The sequence below is a fragment of the Oncorhynchus mykiss genome, chromosome 18 (genome assembly GCF_013265735.2).
Source record: "Oncorhynchus mykiss isolate Arlee chromosome 18, USDA_OmykA_1.1, whole genome shotgun sequence".
In the NCBI taxonomy this organism is placed as follows: domain Eukaryota; kingdom Metazoa; phylum Chordata; class Actinopteri; order Salmoniformes; family Salmonidae; genus Oncorhynchus; species Oncorhynchus mykiss.
In genome coordinates this window covers 7,995,542-8,011,055 of record NC_048582.1, presented here as the reverse complement: position 1 = coordinate 8,011,055, position 15,514 = coordinate 7,995,542, and the positions used below count along the sequence as shown (strand labels likewise).

Sequence of the window (15,514 nt, the reverse complement as noted above, 5' to 3'; positions counted from 1 at the left end):
TGTAAACCCACACATGTAGCTGAGTTACAGCAGTTCTGCATGAAAGAGTGGGTCAGAATTCCTCCACAGCGATGTGTGAGACTGATCAACAACTACAGGAAGCGTTTGGTTGGAGTCATGGCAGCTAAAGGTGGCACAACCAGTTATTGAGTGTAAAGGGGCAATTACCTTTTCACACACAGGGGGAAATGGGTGTTTTTTGTTATTTGTACACTCAGGTTTAATATCAGGTTTAATATCAGGTTTAATATCAGGTTTAATATCAGGTTTAACATCAGGTTTAATATCAGGTTTAATATCAGGTTTAATATCAGGTTTTGGTTGAAGTTCTGATAACATTCAGTATCAAAAATGTGCAAAAATAGAGAAAATCAGAGATGAGGCCAATACTTTTTCACAGCAGTGTGTCTCAGTTGACTGACATGTTTCCCTGAGTGGGCAGAACTCTACTGTCCATCATCTGATTATGACTAAGTTCATAACATCAGCTGACTTGACAGCCAGTTCGGGCTCTGTGATTGGCTCACGGGGTTCTGTTTATAAAACAGAGGAACAGTAAGCCAAAGGAGTTTTATTCCACTACTATTTTGGTGGTCTAACATCAGCATTTTCCAATAAAAGGTGTAGAAATGAGAAGACGCCATGCCCTGCTGTTTCAGTTGGGTTCCTTACTAAACCGCCTGCTCCCGTTTGTTCCCAAACATGCTGAGTGTGACCTCTTTGCCATAGCAACTGCCTGGCAACCCGTAGTGAGGGAAACTCTTGAACTCTTGCCGCTTATTCAATTCAATGGGCTCCAATGTGTTTTCCTCAGGTGTGGGATTCTGTTTTGCTAAACCATGAGCCCTATAGTCTAAGTGATGTTTGAGCCTATATGTGATAAGGTCGGGAAGGATTTAGGATTCTGTTTTGCTAAACCATGAGCCCTATAGTCTAAGTGATGTTTGAGCCTATATGTGATAAGGTTGGAAAGGATTTAGGATTCTGTTTTGCTAAACCATGAGCCCTATAGTCTAAGTCATGTTTGAGCCTATATGTGATGAGGTTGGAAAGGATTTAGGATTCTGTTTTGCTAAACCATGAGCCCTATAGTCTAAGTGATGTTTGAGCCTATATGTGATAAGGTCGGGAAGGATTTAGGATTCTGTTTTGCTAAACCATGAGCCCTATAGTCTAAGTGATGTTTGAGCCTATATGTGATAAGGTTGGAAAGGATTTAGGATTCTGTTTTGCTAAACCATGAGCCCTATAGTCTAAGTCATGTTTGAGCCTATATGTGATGAGGTTGGAAAGGATTTAGGATTCTGTTTTGCTAAACCATGAGCCCTATAGTCTAAGTGATGTTTGAGCCTATATGTGATGAGGTCGGGAAGGATTTAGGATTCTGTTTTGCTAAACCATGAGCCCTATAGTCTAAGTGATGTTTGAGCCTATATGTGATGAGGTCGGAAAGGATTTAGGATTCTGTTTTGCTAAACCATGAGCCCTATAGTCTAAGTGATGTTTGAGCCTATATGTGATGAGGTCGGGAAGGATTTAGGATTCTGTTTTGCTAAACCATGAGCCCTATAGTCTAAGTGATGTTTGAGCCTATATGTGATGAGGTTGGAAAGGATTTAGGATTCTGTTTTGCTAAACCATGAGCCCTATAGTCTAAGTGATGTTTGAGCCTATATGTGATGAGGTCGGGAAGGATTTAGGATTCTGTTTTGCTAAACCATGAGCCCTATAGTCTAAGTGATGTTTGAGCCTATATGTGATGAGGTCGGGAAGGATTTAGGATTCTGTTTTGCTAAACCATGAGCCCTATAGTCTAAGTGATGTTTGAGCCTATATGTGATGAGGTCGGGAAGGATTTAGGATTCTGTTTTGCTAAACCATGAGCCCTATAGTCTAAGTGATGTTTGAGCCTATATGTGATGAGGTCGGGAAGGATTTAGGATTCTGTTTTGCTAAACCATGAGCCCTATAGTCTAAGTGATGTTTGAGCCTATATGTGATGAGGTTGGAAAGGATTTAGGATTCTGTTTTGCTAAACCATGAGCCCTATAGTCTAAGTGATGTTTGAGCCTATATGTGATGAGGTCGGAAAGGATTTAGGGCTGATCAAGAAAATTAAGCAACCAAATCACTTTCAAGAAGTAATCATCCAGAGTTTGAATTTCAATCTTATAAGTAGTTTATAATATTAGTATAAATTAGGATTGTTGTGTCAGGTCATTATACAATCCGATAACTCCTTAATTTCTATCAAACCTGATCATTCCCTGAGGGGACACAAAATGAATCAAACCATTTCTTTCTGTCCTGTCAGACATCAGTCCAGAGGAGCGTGCCCAGAACGTGGGGCGGGTCCTGCGAAAGGAAGCAGAGGATGTGGCGTCTGGGTGGGAGGGGCTTAACGAGGAGGCTGCTGATTGGCAGAGGAGGCTGGAGCTGGCTCTGGATAGGCTGTTGGAGCTTCAGAAGGCCCAGGACCAGCTGGAGCTGAGGCTGAGCCAGGCTGAGATGGTGAAGGAGGCCTGGGAGCCTGTAGGAGACCTGCTCATAGACTCACTACCTGAACACATTGACAGGGTCAAGGTGAGAGACACACAAACACATGCACCCTAATTTAACAGATAGAGAGAGTCAAGGTGAGAGGCACAAACACATGCACCCTAATTTAACAGATAGAGAGAGTCAAGGTGAGAGACACACAAACACATGCACCCTAATTTAACAGATAGAGAGAGTCAAGGTGAGAGACACACAAACACATGCACCCTAATTTAACAGATAGAGAGAGTCAAGGTGAGAGACACACAAACACATGCACCCTAATTTAACAGATAGAGAGTCAAGGTGAGAGGCACACAAACACATGCACCCTAATTTAACAGATAGAGAGAGTCAAGGTGAGAGACACACAAACACATGCACCCTAATTTAACAGATAGAGAGTCAAGGTGAGAGGCACACAAACACATGCACCCTAATTTAACAGATAGAGAGAGTCAAGGTGAGAGACACACAAACACATGCACCCTAATTTAACAGATAGAGAGAGTCAAGGTGAGAGACACACAAACACATGCACCCTAATTTAACAGATAGAGAGTCAAGGTGAGATTGGATACAGATGATTTTTTTCATTTGGGTCTCCATTAGCTGATTCCTTAACGGGATACTTTCAGATGTTGGCAACGATGCCCTTTATCTACTTCACTAGAAAGTTTGAGGTAGTTTTGATAGCCAATGCTAATTAGCATTAGCACAGTGACTGGAAGTCTATGGGTATCTGCTAGCATGCAAGGAGATACCCATAGACTTCCAGTCATTGCGCTAATGCTAGTTAGCAATTGCGCTAGAGCCACTTAGCAACTTCCTTCAAACCGCACGCAGAGACGCATCTGACTCTGGCAAAGTACTGTAGATACAGGGCCTCATTACCAAAACCCCAAGTATCCTGAGGTCAAATGAACACATCTCTCCAGCTGATGTCTTAGTGACCACCAGTCTTCCTGAGGTCAAATGAACACATCTCTCCAGCTGATGTCTTAGTGACCACTAGTCTTCCTGAGGTCAAATGAACACATCTCTCCAGCTGATGTCTTAGTGACCACCAGTCTTCCTGAGGTCAAATGAACACATCTCTCCAGCTGATGTCTTAGTGACCACCAGTCTTCCTGAGGTCAAATGAACACATCTCTCCAGCTGATGTCTTAGTGACCACTAGTCTTCCTGAGGTCAAATGAACACATCTCTCCAGCTGATGTCTTAGTGACCACTAGTCTTCCTGAGGTCAAATGAACACATCTCTCCAGCTGATGTCTTAGTGACCACTAGTCTTCCTGAGGTCAAATGAACACATCTCTCCAGCTGATGAAAGTGTATAAGGGGTACGGTGTGTGTTCACTAGGGAGTGTATGAAGGTACAATAATTGGTCCACCACTCCATCTTCAATGTGTGTGTGTGTGTGTGTGTGTGTGTGTGTGTGTGTGTGTCTTCTTCGCTGCAGGCGTTCCAGGCAGAGATCGCTCCTATCAAAGACGATGTGAGTCACGTCAACAACCTGGCCTCTACCTTCGGCCCTCCTGACCTTGTCCTCTCACGACCCAACCTGGACAGACTGGATGACCTCAACACACGCTGGAGGATGCTACAGGTAAACACACACAGTTCTCTATGAAACACACTGACTGAGCACCCTGACCTCATTAACAATGACCTCGAGGAGCGTCCGTCCCATCGTCAGATTGTCCTGAGTCTAACACAGAGACAGTGAGGTTAGGTTGTCCTGAGTCTAACACAGAGACAGTGAGGTCAGGTTGTCCTGAGTCTAACACAGAGACAGTGAGGTCAGGTTGTCCTGAGTCTAACACAGAGACAGTGAGGTCAGGTTGTCCTGAGTCTAACACAGAGACAGTGAGGTCAGGTTGTCCTGAGTCTAACACAGAGACAGTGAGGTCAGGTTGTCCTGAGTCTAACACAGAGACAGTGAGGTCAGGTTGTCCTGAGTCTAACACAGAGACAGTGAGGTTAGGTTGTCCTGAGTCTAACACAGAGACAGTGAGGTCAGGTTGTCCTGAGTCTAACACAGAGACAGTGAGGTCAGGTTGTCCTGAGTCTAACACAGAGACAGTGAGGTCAGGTTGTCCTGAGTCTAACACAGAGACAGTGAGGTCAGGTTGTCCTGAGTCTAACACAGAGACAGTGAGGTCAGGTTGTCCTGAGTCTAACACAGAGACAGTGAAGTCAGGTTGTCCTGAGTCTAACACAGAGACAGTGAGGTCAGGTTGTCCTGAGTCTAACACAGAGACAGTGAGGTCAGGTTGTCCTGAGTCTAACACAGAGACAGTGAGGTCAGGTTGTCCTGAGTCTAACACAGAGACAGTGAGGTTAGGTTGTCCTGAGTCTAACACAGAGACAGTGAGGTCAGGTTGTCCTGAGTCTAACACAGAGACAGTGAGGTTAGGTTGTCCTGAGTCTAACAGAGACAGTGAGGTCAGGTTGTCCTGAGTCTAACACAGAGACAGTGAGGTCAGGTTGTCCTGAGTCTAACACAGAGACAGTAAGGTCAGATTGTCCTTTGTCTAACACAGAGACAGTGAGGTCAGATTGCCCTGTGTCTAACACAGAGACAGTGAGACCCCTCTATCCCTGCCTCCCTCTTTCCCTGAGACTCCTCTATCCCTTCCTCCCTCTCTGAGACCCCTCTATCCCTCCCTCCCTCTCTGAGACCCCTCTATCCCTCCCTCCCTGAGACCCCTCTATCCCTCCCTCCCTGAGACCCCTCTATCCCTCCCTTCCTGAGACCCCTCAATCCCTCCCTGAGACCCCTCCCTCCTTCCCTGAGACCCCTCTATCCCTGCCTCCCTCTTTCCCTGAGACTCCTCTATCCCTTCCTCCCTCCCTGAGACCCCTCTATCCCTGCCTCCCTCCCTCCCTGAGACCCCCCTATCCCTCCCTCCGTCCATGAGACCCCTCTATCCCTCCCTCCCTCCCTGAGACGCCTCTATCCCTCCCTCCCTGAGACGCCTCTATCCCTCCCTCCCTGAGACCCCTCTATCCCTCCCTCCCTGAGACCCCTCTATCCCTCCCTTCCTGAGACCCTTCTATCCCTCCCTCCCTGAGACCCCTCTATCCCTCCCTTCCTGAGACCCCTCTATCCCTCCCTTCCTGAGACCCCTCTATCCCTCCCTTCCTGAGACCCCCCAATCCCTCCCTGAGACTCCTCTATCCCTCCCTCCCTGAGACCCCTCTATCCCTCCCTGAGACCCCTCCCTCCCTCCCTGAGACCCCTCTATCCCTCCCTCCCTCCTCCTCTCATTCTCTCCCTCCCTGCCTCTGTCTTGTGTGTGTGTGTGTGTGTGTGTGTGTGTGAGAGAGCTGCCATATGGTCCTGTCTCCAGGTGTCCATCTCCTTCACACTCCTCTTTATCTCTCCTTCATTCTCTCCCTCTTCCACTCTGCATCCCTCTCTCCCTCCCTGCCTGAGATGAAAGCAGTGGAGAAAGGGATGCAGAGTGGAAGAGGGAGAGAATGAAGGAGAGATAAAGAGGAGTGTGAAGGAGATGGACACCTGGAGACAGGACCATATGGCAGCTCTCTCACACACACACACACACGCCAGCTGTTCCTGCTGACACCCATCATGTCTACTGAAGGAAGTTGAGGTGACTGGAACCTCACTGACACCATAGCAACAACGCTGTTAGTTTGTCCCACTCTGTTGCCGAGGACAACACGCCTTTTTACCTAACTGCACCCCTCTTTATGCCCTGAAAGGGTCACACACACACCACACACACCACACACACCACACACATCACACACACCACACACACCACACATCACACATACACACACACCACACACACACACACATACACACACACCACACACATCACACATACACACACACACACACACACCACACACATCACACACACATCACACACACATCACACATACACACACATACACACACACCACACACATCACACACATCACACACACACCACACACATCACACACATCACACACACATCACACACACATCACACATACACACACATACACACACACCACACACATCACACACACATCACACACACACCACACACACACCACACACATCACACACATCACACACACATCACACACACATCACACACACACCACACACATCACACACACATCACACATACACACACATACACACACACCACACACATACACACACACCACACACACACACACACACACACACACCACACACATCACACACATCACACACACATCACACACACATCACACATACACACACATACACACACACCACACACATCACACACACACACACACAGACAGATCAAGTGTCTGAAAGAAAGGGGTTGATTGGGCTGGGTGCTGCGGTACAGATGCCATTCATAATTACTGCTGCAAAACAATCTTAAACAATTTTGATCCCCCCATCATCACCAGGTTTCCATGGGAACGTGTAAAAAGTCAGGGGGTGGAATGGCGGTGGATGAGTTGGGGGATGTGTCTGAGGTAACGGTTCTGTTTCAGCAGGACTCATCACATATCACTCCTCCATCAGACTCCATTACAACACTGCTATGGCTGTATCTGTATTGGCCCAAACATCTCACAGGCTGCTACCACAGTCCATCTCACACCATCACACACACCATCACACACACCATCACACACCATCACACCATCGCACACCATCACACATGCACACACACATACACACACACACACAGACCATCACACACACACCATCACACACACACACACACACCATCACACACACACACACACACACACCATCACACACACACACATGCACACACACACATACATACACACACACACATGCACACACACAAACATGCACACGCGCACACACACACACACACACACACACACACACACACACACACACACACACACACACACAACACTTGCCTCATACCATAATGTACTTTACCACCAAACATAAGTGCAAATGTGTACCCAGTACAACACTGTTATAAACACACACACTGCCTATGGTGTCAAACACATGTGTCCTATTTCTTTGTGGTAGAATCAGTCTGCCGAGCCTCCCCATCTCATCCATAGACATGGTCAGTGTGGTCTGTGCAGAGAGCAGAGTACATTACAGTCTGCCGAGCCTCCCCATCTCATCCATAGACATGGTCAGTGTGGTCTGTGCAGAGAGCAGAGTACATTACAGTCTGCCGAGCCTCCCCATCTCATCCATAGACATGGTCAGTGTGGTCTGTGCAGAGAGCAGAGTACATTACAGTCAGCCGGCCTTAGCTGCACCATAGCTAAAGCCCAGTCACAGTGCTCTGCTCTTAGATAACAGACATGCTTAGTCACAGTCAGTCACCGTCACTGCTTGGCTTCTCCATGACCACAGTATGACATAAAACCACACAGCTTTGATCTCTGTCCTCTCGCTGAACAGCTTTTATCATGTACTGAACACTCATAGAAAAAAAGATTCCAAAGGGGTTGTCCCATAGGAGAACCCTTTTTGGTTCCAGGTAGAACCCGTTTGGGTTCCATGTAGAACCCTCTGTAAGAAAGGGTTCTACATGGAACTCAAAAGGATTATATCTGGAACCAAGAGAGCAATCAAAAAATGTTATTTAAAGGGTTCTCCTATGGGGTCAGCCGAAGAACCCTTTTAGGCCCTAGAAAGCACATTTATTTCTAGGAGTGTAGTGTGTCTCTGTCTGTCCTCTCTCATATCTCTCTCCTCTACCCAGCTCTGTTCTCCTCTTTCTGATTATACCTGTTCTTGTTCCCTGTTCCCTGTGGCATAATGAAACACTCTCTTTTACTCCCCAATCTCTTCTATCTCTCTCCCCAATCTCTTCTCCTATCTCTCTCCCCAATCTCTTCTCCTATCTCTCTCTCCTATCTCTCTCCCCAATCTCTTCTCCTATCTCTCTTCCCAATCTCTTCTCCTATCTCTCTCTCCTATCTCTCTCCCCAATCTCTTTTCCTATCTCTCTTCCCAATCTCTTCTCCTATCTCTCTTCCCAATCTCTTCTCCTATCTCTCTCTCCTATCTCTCTCCCCAATCTCTTCTCCTATCTCTCTTCCCAATCTCTTCTCCTATCTCTCTTCCCAATCTCTTCTCCTATCTCTCTTCCCAATCTCTTCTCCTATCTCTCTTCCCAATCTCTTCTCCTATCTCTCTTCCCAATCTCTTCTCCTATCTCTCTCCCCAATCTCTTCTCCTATCTCTTCTCCTATCTCTCTTCACAATCTCCTCTCCCATCTCTCTCCTTTTTTTCTCTCTCTCTCTGATCCCTCCTCTCTCTCTCTCTGGCTCCTCCTCGCTCGCTCTCTCTCTCTGGCTCCTCCTCTCTCTCTCTCTGGCTCCTCCTCGCTCGCTCTCTCTCTCTGGCTCCTCCTCTCTCTCTCTCTGGCTCCTCCTCTCTCTCTCTCTGGCTCCTCCTCTCTCTGGCTCCTCCTCTCTTCTCAGATCTCCATCAAAGACCACCTGAAGCAGCTGACAGATGCTCAGAGGGATTTTGGCTCTCTGCAGGGTGAGTTTCTGTCTGTCTCAACTCTCTCTCTCTCTCTCTCTCACACACACACATACTGTCTTGATTCTGTAAAGACATACATGATTCCTTAGTAAATACTGACAGAATATATACAGTGAAATCAACAGAACCCACATCCATATGTCTGGCTGTACACACGTTGAGACAGAGCTCCTCTGGGAGGGATTTATCCTTGTCATCCCTGACTCTTCTAATCCTGTCACTGTCTACAGGTTCTGTTCAAGGTCCATTTGAGCAGGCGGTCTCACCCAATAACGTGCCCTACTACATCAAGTGAGTACCTTGTGCCTAGCTGTAGGTTAACTGCTGTTTGTCTGCTGAGAGTAACACAACCTAGCAACAATAGTAGTGTCTGCAACTTAAATACACCAATAACTTCACCAATAACTTCACTAATAACTTCCCACTAATGCTAGTGAGAATAAATAAGTCCTAACGTTGACATCATGAGGTCCTGGTGAAGATAATGAAGTTAATGAAGGCCAGACTTCTATGATAGCGTCCCTCATCAGAACGTGGTGAACGTATTGACCAACAGACCAATGAGGTCATCATAGGTTGGTGTTGGTGTTCTTGAATCAATAACTCAAGGGTTAACTCTGTTATTCTCCGTTCCACCTTGTCACTATCTAGCAGACTGTTAGTGGTGTGGGGCATCTGAGATAAGATGGTGTATCTGTCTGCTGGTTCCTGGATGGAACTAGTCCTAATCAAAGAGAACCATGCAGCTCTCCCCAAAAGATTGGCTGCTGGGTAAAACCCTCCAAATTCAGACAAAGATAGTTTGCACTCAAAAATATGTCACATAAAGCTTACTTCATTAGTTTATGTTTAGAATTTGTTTTACAGCATCAGGGATAGCGTACACAGAGGTTTCAGTTTTACAGCCTTCTTCAGTGTGTAGGTAGTCCTAATCCTAGTCCTAATCATAGTCCTAATCATAGTCCTAATCCTAGTTCTAATCGTAGTCCTAATCCTAGTTCTAATCCTAGTTCTAATCATAGTCCTAATCCTAGTTCTAATCCTAGTCCTAATCCTAGTTCTAATCATAGTCCTAATCCTAGTTCTAATCATAGTCCTAATCCTAGTTCTAATCATAGTCCTAATCCTAGTCCTAATCATAGTCCTAATCCTAGTTCTAATCATAGTCCTAATCCTAGTTCTAATCATAGTCCTAATCCTAGTTCTAATCATAATCCTAGTCCCAATCCTAGTCCTAATCCTAATCCTAGTTCTAATCTTAGTCCTAATCCTAGTCCTAATCCTAGTTCTAATCTTAGTCCTAATCCTAGTTCTAATCCTAATCCTAGTTCTAGTCCTAGTTCTAATCCCAGTCCTAATCCCAGTCCTAGCATGGAATTACTAGCTCTAACTGTTCTTTATCATTAGATGTATTCTACAGTCCTTTATAGTAGACTTGTAGTATCCAGAGATATTTTTGAATCAGTAGTTCCGTCTTTATCTCTGCTACTACAGATGAGGGGATGTGAGATAACTCTGGGTTTAGTGGAGACATCTTAACAACAAAGAAGATGAGGGGATGTGAGATAACTCTGGGTTTAGTGGAGACATCTTAACAACAAAGAGGATGAGGGGATGTGGGATAACTCTGGGTTTAGTGGAGACATCTTAACAACAAAGAAGATGAGGGGATGTGAGATAACTCTGGGTTTAGTGGAGACATCTTAACAACAAAGAAGATGAGGGGATGTGGGATAACTCTGGGTTTAGTGGAGACATCTTAACAACAAAGAAGATGAGGGGATGTGAGATAACTCTGGGTTTAGTGGAGACATCTTAACAACAAAGAAGATGAGGGGATGTGAGATAACTCTGGGTTTAGTGGAGACATCTTAACAACAAAGAGGATGAGGGGATGTGGGATAACTCTGGGTTTAGTGGAGACATCTTAACAACAAAGAAGATGAGGGGATGTGAGATAACTCTGGGTTTAGTGGAGACATCTTAACAACAAAGAGGATGAGGGGATGTGAGAACTCTGGGTTTAGTGGAGACATCTTAACAACAAAGAAGATGAGGGGATGTGAGAACTCTGGTTTTAGTGGAGACATCTTAACAACAAAGAAGATGAGGGGATGTGAGAACTCTGGGTTTAGTGGAGACATCTTAACAACAAAGAAGATGAGGGGATGTGGGATAACTCTGGGTTTAGTGGAAACATCTTAACAACAAAGAAGATGAGGGGATGTGGGATAACTCTGGGTTTAGTGGAGACATCTTAACAACAAAGAAGATGAGGGGATGTGAGATAACTCTGGGTTTAGTGGAGACATCTTAACAACAAAGAGGATGAGGGGATGTGGGATAACTCTGGGTTTAGTGGAGACATCTTAACAACAAAGAAGATGAGGGGATGTGAGATAACTCTGGGTTTAGTGGAGACATCTTAACAACAAAGAAGATGAGGGGATGTGGGATAACTCTGGGTTTAGTGGAGACATCTTAACAACAAAGAGGATGAGGGGATGTGGGATAACTCTGGGTTTAGTGGAGACATCTTAACAACAAAGAAGATGAGGGGATGTGGGATAACTCTGGGTTTAGTGGAGACATCTTAACAACAAAGAGGATGAGGGGATGTGGGATAACTCTGGGTTTAGTGGAGACATCTTACAAAGAAGATGAGGGGATGTGAGATAACTCTGGGTTTAGTGGAGACATCTTACAAAGAAGATGAGGGGATGTGAGATAACTCTGGGTTTAGTGGAGACATCTTAACAACAAAGAAGATGAGGGGATGTGAGATAACTCTGGGTTTAGTGGAGACATCTTAACAACAAAGAGGATGAGGGGATGTGGGATAACTCTGGGTTTAGTGGAGACATCTTAACAACAAAGAAGATGAGGGGATGTGGGATAACTCTGGGTTTAGTGGAGACATCTTAACAACAAAGAAGATGAGGGGATGTGAGATAACTCTGGGTTTAGTGGAGACATCTTAACAACAAAGAAGATGAGGGGATGTGGGATAACTCTGGGTTTAGTGGAGACATCTTAACAACAAAGAAGATGAGGGGATGTGAGATAACTCTGGGTTTAGTGGAGACATCTTAACAACAAAGAAGATGAGGGGATGTGAGATAACTCTGGGTTTAGTGGAGACATCTTAACAACAAAGAAGATGAGGGGATGTGGGATAACTCTGGGTTTAGTGGAGACATCTTAACAACAAAGAAGATGAGGGGATGTGGGATAACTCTGGGTTTAGTGGAGACATCTTAACAACAAAGAGGATGAGGGGATGTGAGATAACTCTGGGTTTAGTGGAGACATCTTAACAACAAAGAAGATGAGGGGATGTGGGATAACTCTGGGTTTAGTGGAGACATCTTAACAACAAAGAAGATGAGGGGATGTGAGATAACTCTGGGTTTAGTGGAGACATCTTAACAACAAAGAAGATGAGGGGATGTGAGATAACTCTGGGTTTAGTGGAGACATCTTAACAACAAAGAAGATGAGGGGATGTGAGATAACTCTGGGTTTAGTGGAGACATCTTAACAACAAAGAGGATGAGGGGATGTGAGATAACTCTGGGTTTAGTGGAGACATCTTACAAAGAAGATGAGGGGATGTGAGATAACTCTGGGTTTAGTGGAGACATCTTAACAACAAAGAAGATGAGGGGATGTGGGATAACTCTGGGTTTAGTGGAGACATCTTAACAACAAAGAAGATGAGGGGATGTGAGATAACTCTGGGTTTAGTGGAAACATCTTAACAACAAAGAAGATGAGGGGATGTGGGATAACTCTGGGTTTAGTGGAAACATCTTAACAACAAAGAAGATGAGGGGATGTGGGATAACTCTGGGTTTAGTGGAAACATCTTAACAACAAAGAGGATGAGGGGATGTGAGATAACTCTGGGTTTAGTGGAGACATCTTACAAAGAAGATGAGGGGATGTGAGATAACTCTGGGTTTAGTGGAGACATCTTAACAACAAAGAAGATGAGGGGATGTGGGATCACTCTGGGTTTAGTGGAGACATCTTAACAACAAAGAAGATGAGGGGATGTGAGATAACTCTGGGTTTAGTGGAAACATCTTAACAACAAAGAAGATGAGGGGATGTGGGATAACTCTGGGTTTAGTGGAAACATCTTAACAACAAAGAAGATGAGGGGATGTGGGATAACTCTGGGTTTAGTGGAAACATCTTAACAACAAAGAAGATGAGGGGATGTGAGATAACTCTGGGTTTAGTGGAGACATCTTAACAACAAAGAAGATGAGGGGATGTGGGATAACTCTGGGTTTAGTGGAGACATCTTAACAACAAAGAGGATGAGGGGATGTGAGATAACTCTGGGTTTAGTGGAGACATCTTAACAACAAAGAAGATGAGGGGATGTGGGATAACTCTGGGTTTAGTGGAGACATCTTAACAACAAAGAAGATGAGGGGATGTGAGATAACTCTGGGTTTAGTGGAGACATCTTAACAACAAAGAAGATGAGGGGATGTGGGATAACTCTGGGTTTAGTGGAGACATCTTAACAACAAAGAAGATGAGGGGATGTGAGATAACTCTGGGTTTAGTGGAGACATCTTAACAACAAAGAAGATGAGGGGATGTGAGATAACTCTGGGTTTAGTGGAGACATCTTAACAACAAAGAAGATGAGGGGATGTGAGATAACTCTGGGTTTAGTGGAGACATCTTAACAACAAAGAGGATGAGGGGATGTGAGATAACTCTGGGTTTAGTGGAGACATCTTAACAACAAAGAAGATGAGGGGATGTGAGAACTCTGGTTTTAGTGGAGACATCTTAACAACAAAGAAGATGAGGGGATGTGAGAACTCTGGGTTTAGTGGAGACATCTTAACAACAAAGAAGATGAGGGGATGTGGGATAACTCTGGGTTTAGTGGAAACATCTTAACAACAAAGAAGATGAGGGGATGTGGGATAACTCTGGGTTTAGTGGAGACATCTTAACAACAAAGAAGATGAGGGGATGTGAGATAACTCTGGGTTTAGTGGAGACATCTTAACAACAAAGAGGATGAGGGGATGTGGGATAACTCTGGGTTTAGTGGAGACATCTTAACAACAAAGAAGATGAGGGGATGTGAGATAACTCTGGGTTTAGTGGAGACATCTTAACAACAAAGAAGATGAGGGGATGTGGGATAACTCTGGGTTTAGTGGAGACATCTTAACAACAAAGAGGATGAGGGGATGTGGGATAACTCTGGGTTTAGTGGAGACATCTTAACAACAAAGAAGATGAGGGGATGTGGGATAACTCTGGGTTTAGTGGAGACATCTTAACAACAAAGAGGATGAGGGGATGTGGGATAACTCTGGGTTTAGTGGAGACATCTTACAAAGAAGATGAGGGGATGTGAGATAACTCTGGGTTTAGTGGAGACATCTTACAAAGAAGATGAGGGGATGTGAGATAACTCTGGGTTTAGTGGAGACATCTTAACAACAAAGAAGATGAGGGGATGTGAGATAACTCTGGGTTTAGTGGAGACATCTTAACAACAAAGAGGATGAGGGGATGTGGGATAACTCTGGGTTTAGTGGAGACATCTTAACAACAAAGAAGATGAGGGGATGTGGGATAACTCTGGGTTTAGTGGAGACATCTTAACAACAAAGAAGATGAGGGGATGTGAGATAACTCTGGGTTTAGTGGAGACATCTTAACAACAAAGAAGATGAGGGGATGTGGGATAACTCTGGGTTTAGTGGAGACATCTTAACAACAAAGAAGATGAGGGGATGTGAGATAACTCTGGGTTTAGTGGAGACATCTTAACAACAAAGAAGATGAGGGGATGTGAGATAACTCTGGGTTTAGTGGAGACATCTTAACAACAAAGAAGATGAGGGGATGTGGGATAACTCTGGGTTTAGTGGAGACATCTTAACAACAAAGAAGATGAGGGGATGTGGGATAACTCTGGGTTTAGTGGAGACATCTTAACAACAAAGAGGATGAGGGGATGTGAGATAACTCTGGGTTTAGTGGAGACATCTTAACAACAAAGAAGATGAGGGGATGTGGGATAACTCTGGGTTTAGTGGAGACATCTTAACAACAAAGAAGATGAGGGGATGTGAGATAACTCTGGGTTTAGTGGAGACATCTTAACAACAAAGAAGATGAGGGGATGTGAGATAACTCTGGGTTTAGTGGAGACATCTTAACAACAAAGAAGATGAGGGGATGTGAGATAACTCTGGGTTTAGTGGAGACATCTTAACAACAAAGAGGATGAGGGGATGTGAGATAACTCTGGGTTTAGTGGAGACATCTTACAAAGAAGATGAGGGGATGTGAGATAACTCTGGGTTTAGTGGAGACATCTTAACAACAAAGAAGATGAGGGGATGTGGGATAACTCTGGGTTTAGTGGAGACATCTTAACAACAAAGAAGATGAGGGG

The 15,514-nt window shown here is 44.8% G+C and overlaps 1 protein-coding gene across 20 annotated transcripts in view; it reads left to right on the top strand.

Annotated features, from left to right (window-relative positions):
* LOC110496981 (dystrophin) overlaps positions 1-15,514 on the top strand; it is a 394,538-nt gene that overhangs the window by 330,641 nt on the left and 48,383 nt on the right. For 16 of the 20 annotated variants that reach the window (XM_036951595.1, XM_036951594.1, XM_036951600.1 and 13 more), the window contains 5 exons: positions 2,315-2,583; positions 4,002-4,148; positions 6,971-7,039; positions 9,000-9,063; positions 9,297-9,357. In XM_036951595.1, coding sequence (XP_036807490.1) covers positions 2,315-2,583; positions 4,002-4,148; positions 6,971-7,039; positions 9,000-9,063; positions 9,297-9,357 — 610 coding nt within the window. The remainder of the gene's footprint in view (positions 1-2,314; positions 2,584-4,001; positions 4,149-6,970; positions 7,040-8,999; positions 9,064-9,296; positions 9,358-15,514) is intronic. The other 4 variants (XM_036951599.1, XM_036951596.1, XM_036951616.1 and 1 more) reach the window with 1 other exon arrangement.